Raw genomic sequence first — 6,263 nt, 5'->3', positions numbered from 1 at the left:
GCACTGCTGGTCCTGCGCCCGTTCCCGGAGTCTCCCTCACCACGGGGGCTGAGGATGGGGCGCTTCCGCCGCGGCCCCTCCACGCCAGGGCTGCAGCCTGTGCCGGGAGCGAGGCCCGGGGCTGTGGGGCCCTGCAGGGTGCCTGGCCGGGACCACCCGCTTGCCACCGTGTGCTCGGGGACATCCCAGCGTTGGGGTCACCCCTCTCCCTCTGGTTAGGGCAGCTCCCATGGGTGCCACGGCACCGCGGGCCCCGCTCCTGCGCCGGGAGCTGCCGTGCACCCACCGGGTGGGGGGGGAGCAGGGATGGGGGTGTGTGGGGTCACAGCAGAGCCCCTGGGGACCCGGCCTGGAGCCCCCCCCTTGCTGGGCAGCCCCCTCGCACCGGGCAGCCCCCAGCCCCGCTGTGCGCAGCCCCGAGTACCCGTTTCCTGGCTGCCCCGTGCCACGCCGGATGGTGTGAGGGGCCCGGCACCCCCCTTCCCTGCAAGGTTGGGGGTGCTGGGCTGTGTCTCCACCCCCCCAGCAAAGCCGTCTGCGCCGGGCCCACACCTCACCGTGCCGTGCCGTGCCGCTCGGACGGGTGTGCACAGGCAGCGGGGAGCGCATTGTCCTCGCCAGAGAGCGGCGGCGGCCGAGCACTCCTCCTCGCTCTCACTGCCGCCAGCCTGCACCAGTGCCGGTGCCGGGCCACGGGCACACGCTGGGATGCTGCCGTACCGGCTGTGCCGCCCCAGGGCCTGCTGCGAGCGGCAGAGGACAGGTTTTGAATGAAAAGTCTCTTTTGATGCCGCTGGCCGGGCGCTGGCCGGCCGTCCTGCTGCGGGGAACAAGGAGGCGGCTGTGCCGGCGGAGGAGGGAGTTTGGTTTCCACCTTGGGCAGCGCTCCTGTGGCCAGCCACCGGCCGGCAGCGGGAAGAGGCGCCCGGCGGCTGCCGGCACACCAGAAGGTAAGGGGCCGTGGGGCAACCCCGGGTCTGGGTCCCTGCCGAGGGACATGGGGAGGGCTGCGGGGTGGGGATGTGCTGCCCCCGTCCCCCTCCTCACAGATGGGCACCTGCAGCCACGGGGGACCCCCGTGTGCCCGGCAGCACGGCAGCAGTGGCACGGGCACGACCGCGCCGGGTCCAACCCCACCCGCGGGGTTTCGCACCTCCACGCCCCGCCGCTGCTGGGCTCAGCCGGGCCACGTGGGAGCCCCGCAGGCGGTGCCGAGGGTCCCGGCGCGTCCTCGCCCCGTCCCCGCTGCCCACGGTTCCTCGCCACCCACCCGGGCGCTGCTCTGGCACCTTCGGTGGGGGGGTCCCGGCCGGCGTCGCTGCGGTGCCTGGGGCTTCGGCCGAGGGCACCTGCCCACCTGGGTCGGCGTCACCTCCCAGCCCAGCGGGACACGACGGCCCGTGTCAGGGTGAGGAACCCAAAAGTGCTGGATTTGAGCCCAAAGCTGTGTGTGGCTGCAGCTCCCCTGGACTCGGCACGGTCCCTCGCAGGGCTGGCTGTCCCCTGCCATCGGCCCGGCACGGGGACGCCGTGTGTGACCAGCACGGGGCTGTTGTCCCCGGGTGGCCCCGGCCCTGCCCTGGGACCCACCGGCCACGGGGACCGGGTGACACGGGGGGAGCTGGCCCTGGGCACCCCCAGGTGGCCGGTAGCCACGGGGGGGGGGGGGGGGGGACGGGACACGGTGACACGTGGGTCACATGTGGGTGTCACGAGAGGGTCCCCACGAGTGGGGCGGGGGGGAGACGGGGTGGCCCCGGGGGAGGCGGGGGTGGCCCCGGGTGTCCCAGCGCTGCCCCGGTTGATGAGCCGTGGCCGGTCCCGGTGCGGCGCTGGGCCGGTGCCCGCGGTACCCGCCGGGAGACGCCGGTGCCGGGAGATGCCGGTGCCGGCGATCGCTCCCGCACTGCGGGGCTGGGGCCGGTGCCAGGTGCTGCCGGTGCCGGGCGGGTCCCCGCGGGCTGCGGGCGGTGCCGGTGCCGGTACCGGGGTTGGTGGCGGTGCCGCCGGTGCCGGTGCCGGTGCCGGTGCCGGGCGGGGCCCCCGCGGGCTGCGGGCGGTGCCGGGCCCCGCCGTGGTATAAAGGGGCCGCGCGGGCCGGGCCGGGCGCACAGCGGCGGCGGCGGCCGGGGAGAGCGGCGGCACCGGCACCACCACGGTGAGTCCCGGTCCCGGTCCCGGTCCCGGTCCCGGTCCCGGTCCCGGTCCCTCCTTCTCCCGCCCGGCCCCGCCGGTACCGGCTCGGGGCGCCCCCTCCCCCGCGGCGCTGCGGGACCGGCGCGGCCCCACCGGGAGCGCGGAGCCGGCACCGGCTGCACCGGGGGCTGCGGGACCGGGGGGAGCCGGGGGGCTGCGGGGCCCGGGGGCCCTGGGGGGGGCGGCGGGGGCTGCCCGGGGGGCGCTGCCGGTGGCGGGGGGTTCCCTGGGGCTGGCTCTGTGCCCTGCCTGCACCCCCTGCCTGCACCCCCTGCCTGCACCCCCTCACGTATTCACGTGCACCCCCCCACCTGGCTGTACCCCCTCACCTGCCCGTTCCCTTCTGCCTGCACCCCCTTGCCTGCAGCGCCCTGCCTGCCCTGCCTGCACCCCACGGCCGTGCCCCGCTGTGCAGCTCTGCAGTCCCCGCCGCTGCCTGCCCGTGCTGCCTGCCCGTGCTGCCTGCCCGTGCTGCCTGCCCGTGCTGCCTGCCCGTGCTGCCTGCCCCTGGGTCCCCATCCTGCAGCGGGGGGGGGGTCCGGGTGCTGCCGCTGCCGGGGTCCCGCCGCAGGCCGTGGGGGTGGCCGGGGCTGGGGGTGGCCGTGCGCGGGCAGGGCCTCCCCGGGGACACCCGGTGCCGGGTCCCCGACGTCCCCGTGCCCTTCCCTGTCCTCCAGCCCGCGGTCCCGCCTGGCCGGGGCTGGGGCTGGCCCGTGGGCGCAGGCACCGCGCACGGCGGGATGCTCAGGACCCCCACGCCTCGCCCGGCCCCGCGGGGGCACTGGGAAGGTCTCACTCCCAAACCGGTGACCGGTGAGGGACAGGGTGGCCGTGGGGCAGCGGACAGGTGGGGTCCCCCGGTTTTCCCCTTCCTGGGAGCCAGGCAGCGGTTCCTGCCGCGGGCTGTCCCCTCGGTCCTGCCCTGACGCCGCCCGGTCCCCCGCAGATGCCAGTGAGCCTCTCCACGGCCCTGCGCGTCGTCGGGACCAGCCTCTTCGCCTTGGCGGTGCTGGGGGGCATCCTCGCCGCCTACGTCACCGGGTACCAGTTCATCCACACGGAGAAGCACTACCTCTCCTTCGGGCTCTACGGGGCCATCCTGGGGCTGCACCTCTTCATCCAGAGCCTCTTCGCCTTCCTGGAGCACCGGCGCATGCGGGGCGAGGGGCGGCCGGTGCGGCTGGGGCGCTCGGTGGCCCTCTGCATCGCCGCCTACCAGGAAGATCCCGACTACCTGAAGAAGTGCCTGCGCTCCGTCAAGCGCATCGCCTTCCCCGACCTCAAAGTGGTGATGGTGGTGGACGGGAACGGCCCCGACGACACCTACATGCTGGACATCTTCCACGACGTGATGGGCTCCGAGCACGCGGGCAGCTACGTCTGGAGGAGCAACTTCCACGCGTGGGGCGAGGGGGAGACGGAGGCCGGGCTGCAGGAAGGGCTGGCCCGCGTCCAGGCGCTGGTGCGCGGCACCACCTACTCCTGCATCCTGCAGAAGTGGGGCGGGAAGCGGGAGGTGATGTACACGGCCTTCCGGGCGCTCGGAGACTCCGTGGACTACGTCCAGGTGGATGCATGGGCAGGGCGGGCGCAGGGGAGGGAACGCGGGCAGCAAGTGCCCTGCCCGTGCGGAGGGGCTGCGGGTGGAGCAGGAGCGGCTGCCCGGCTCCGTCCCCGTGCGCCGGCTGTGAGCCACCGGCACCGGGGTTGGGGGGGGGTGAAGTGTGAGCCACCAGCATGGTGCGAGGGGTCAAGCTCTGCCCGCAGCGCTGCCCGTGGTGCGGGCAGGAGATGGCGTCACCGCATGGGGTCCCAGGCCCCCATGTGTGGGTGAGGGGCGGTGGCCGGGGCAGGTCCCCCCGTGGTGCGTGTGGCAGGGCTGGGTGGCCCCGGGGCGGCGGTGGCCGGGCATCGCGGGGCGCTCCGCTCCCTGCCACCGCCTGCCGCTCTCTGGAGCTCTGCCTTGTCTCGCCGGCCGTGGCTCGGGCTTGCCCGGCTGCGGGCTGGGCCGTCTGCCGGGCGTGCGTGGGCGGCGGGAGCGGGGCTCGACGTTCCCTCTGCCCCCAGGTGTGTGACTCAGACACAGTGCTGGACCCCGCCTGCACCGCCGAGATGCTCCGCATCCTGGAGGCCGACCCCCGCGTCGGCGGCGTCGGCGGCGACGTCCAGGTACCGCGGCCGCGAGGGAGGGAGGGAGGGAGGGCACCCCGGAGCGGCGAGCTCGCCGGCGGGGGCGGGTGCCAGCGGTGCCGGGGCTGACGTCCATCCCCTCCCCAGATCCTGAACAAGTACGACTCGTGGATCTCCTTCCTGAGCAGCGTGCGGTACTGGATGGCCTTCAACGTGGAGCGCGCCTGCCAGTCCTACTTCGGCTGCGTGCAGTGCATCAGCGGACCCCTGGGCATGTACCGCAACGCCCTGCTGCAGCAGTTCCTCGAGGACTGGTACCACCAGACCTTCCTGGGCAGCAAGTGCAGCTTTGGGGACGACCGGCACCTCACCAACCGCGTGCTCAGCCTGGGCTACCAGACCAAGTACACGGCTCGCTCCAAGTGCCTGACGGAGACGCCCACCCGGTACCTGCGCTGGCTGAACCAGCAGACCCGCTGGAGCAAGTCCTACTTCCGCGAGTGGCTCTACAACGCCCTGTGGTTCCACAAGCATCACCTCTGGATGACCTACGAGTCGGTGGTGACCGGCTTCTTCCCCTTCTTCCTCATCGCCACCGTCATCCAGCTCTTCTACCGCGGTCGCATCTGGAACATCCTCCTCTTCCTGCTGACGGTGCAGCTGGTGGGCATCATCAAGGCCACCTACGCCTGCTTCCTGCGCGGCAACGCCGAGATGATCTTCATGTCCCTCTACGCCCTCCTCTACATGTCCAGCCTGCTGCCCGCCAAGATGTTTGCCATCGCCACCATCAACAAGTCCGGCTGGGGCACGTCGGGGCGCCGGACCATCGTGGTTAACTTCGTGGGGCTGCTGCCGGTGTCGGTGTGGGTGGCGGTGCTGCTGGGCGGGCTGGCCTACACCGCCTACAGCCAGGACCTCTTCAGCGAGACCGAGGTGGCCTTCCTCGTCTCCGGCGCCATCCTCTACGCCTGCTACTGGGTGGCCCTGCTCACCCTCTACCTGGCCATCGTCGCCCGGCGCTGCGGCAAGCGGGAGGAGCAGTGCGGCCTGGCCTTCGCCGAGGTCTGACCGCGGGGAGCGCCGGGGTCGGCCCCACGTGCCGAGGACAGGGTGACCGCCGCCGCCGCCCTCCTCACCTGGCACCAACCCCGGTGCAGCCGGCACTGAGCCGGCAGGTGCTGGGCAGCGCTGAGCGCGCCCGCCGCGGTGTTTCTGATCAAGTCTTGTGGGTTTTTTTGTTGTTGTTGTTCTTTTGGTTTGTTTTTTCTTACTATTTTCATTTTTCTGGACAAAGCAGGCTGCTAGCCGGGGAGAGGCCGAGCCGGGGCTGGGCACATCCTCGGTGCCGACGGCATCGTCCCCCGTCCCCGTGCCGTACGGAGCACCCCGGCGTGCTGTGCGGAGCGCTGCTGGCCGGGCTCCCCCCACCTCACCGCCGCGGCTGGGCCCTCCGCCCTTCGGTGCTTTTTTTTTTTTTTTCTCTTTTTGGGGAGGGGGGGTGGGGCCCACACCTCACAATCCACCCCCCACCCCCCTCACGGTGCTATGGCAAAAACGACCCCACGCGGCACCATTTTCCTCCGGCACCGCTGGTTGGTGCTGCCTGCCTCTGCCCCACGGCCGTCGTATGTGCGGGCACGTACCCATGGGGAGCCCCCCACGGCTCCCTCCAGCCCCTTTCGGGGGGGTCCGGCTGCCCCGGGAGGGCAGCGCCTCCCTTCAGCTTTGCCAAAGAGCCAAGGAGGGGGAACCCCGGCACACAAAAATAGGGGAAACCGGGGCCGCGGCTTGGCCGGAGCGTCGCCGCGGCCCCTTTGGGGCCGCGGCGACGCTCCGGCCAAGCCGCGGCCCTGTCGTACCAATCCCGCTGCCTGGGTTGAAGACGAGGAAGAGCCGGTTCCCAACCTTTCCCCTCCCCAGGGAATTTACCCGGT

At 72.9% G+C, this 6,263-nt stretch overlaps 1 protein-coding gene across 1 annotated transcript; it reads left to right on the top strand.

Moving 5' to 3' along the window:
- The first annotated feature begins 3,142 nt into the window (after nt 1–3,142).
- HAS3 (hyaluronan synthase 3) lies at nt 3,143–6,090 on the top strand. Its single transcript, XM_075765463.1, has 3 exons — nt 3,143–3,763; nt 4,264–4,365; nt 4,474–6,090. The coding sequence occupies exons 1-3, from the start codon at nt 3,143–3,145 to the stop codon at nt 5,395–5,397; spliced, it is 1,647 nt and encodes a 548-aa protein (XP_075621578.1). The 3' UTR covers nt 5,398–6,090.
- The last annotated feature ends 173 nt before the right edge of the window (nt 6,091–6,263 follow it).

This window comes from Balearica regulorum, chromosome 13 (genome assembly GCF_011004875.1).
Source record: "Balearica regulorum gibbericeps isolate bBalReg1 chromosome 13, bBalReg1.pri, whole genome shotgun sequence".
Lineage (NCBI taxonomy): Eukaryota > Metazoa > Chordata > Aves > Gruiformes > Gruidae > Balearica > Balearica regulorum.
Note: the sequence above shows the minus strand (reverse complement) of the source record. Positions and strands in the feature narration are given on the sequence as shown.

Coding starts and splice junctions, on each gene's coding strand:
- HAS3 (XM_075765463.1), top strand. CDS start 3,143: ATGCCAGTGAGCCTCTCCACGGCCCTGCGCGTCGTCGGGACCAGCCTC. Junction 3,764..4,263: donor ACTCCGTGGACTACGTCCAG/GTGGATGCATGG, acceptor CTCTGCCCCCAG/GTGTGTGACTCAGACACAGT. Junction 4,366..4,473: donor GCGTCGGCGGCGACGTCCAG/GTACCGCGGCCG, acceptor TCCCCTCCCCAG/ATCCTGAACAAGTACGACTC.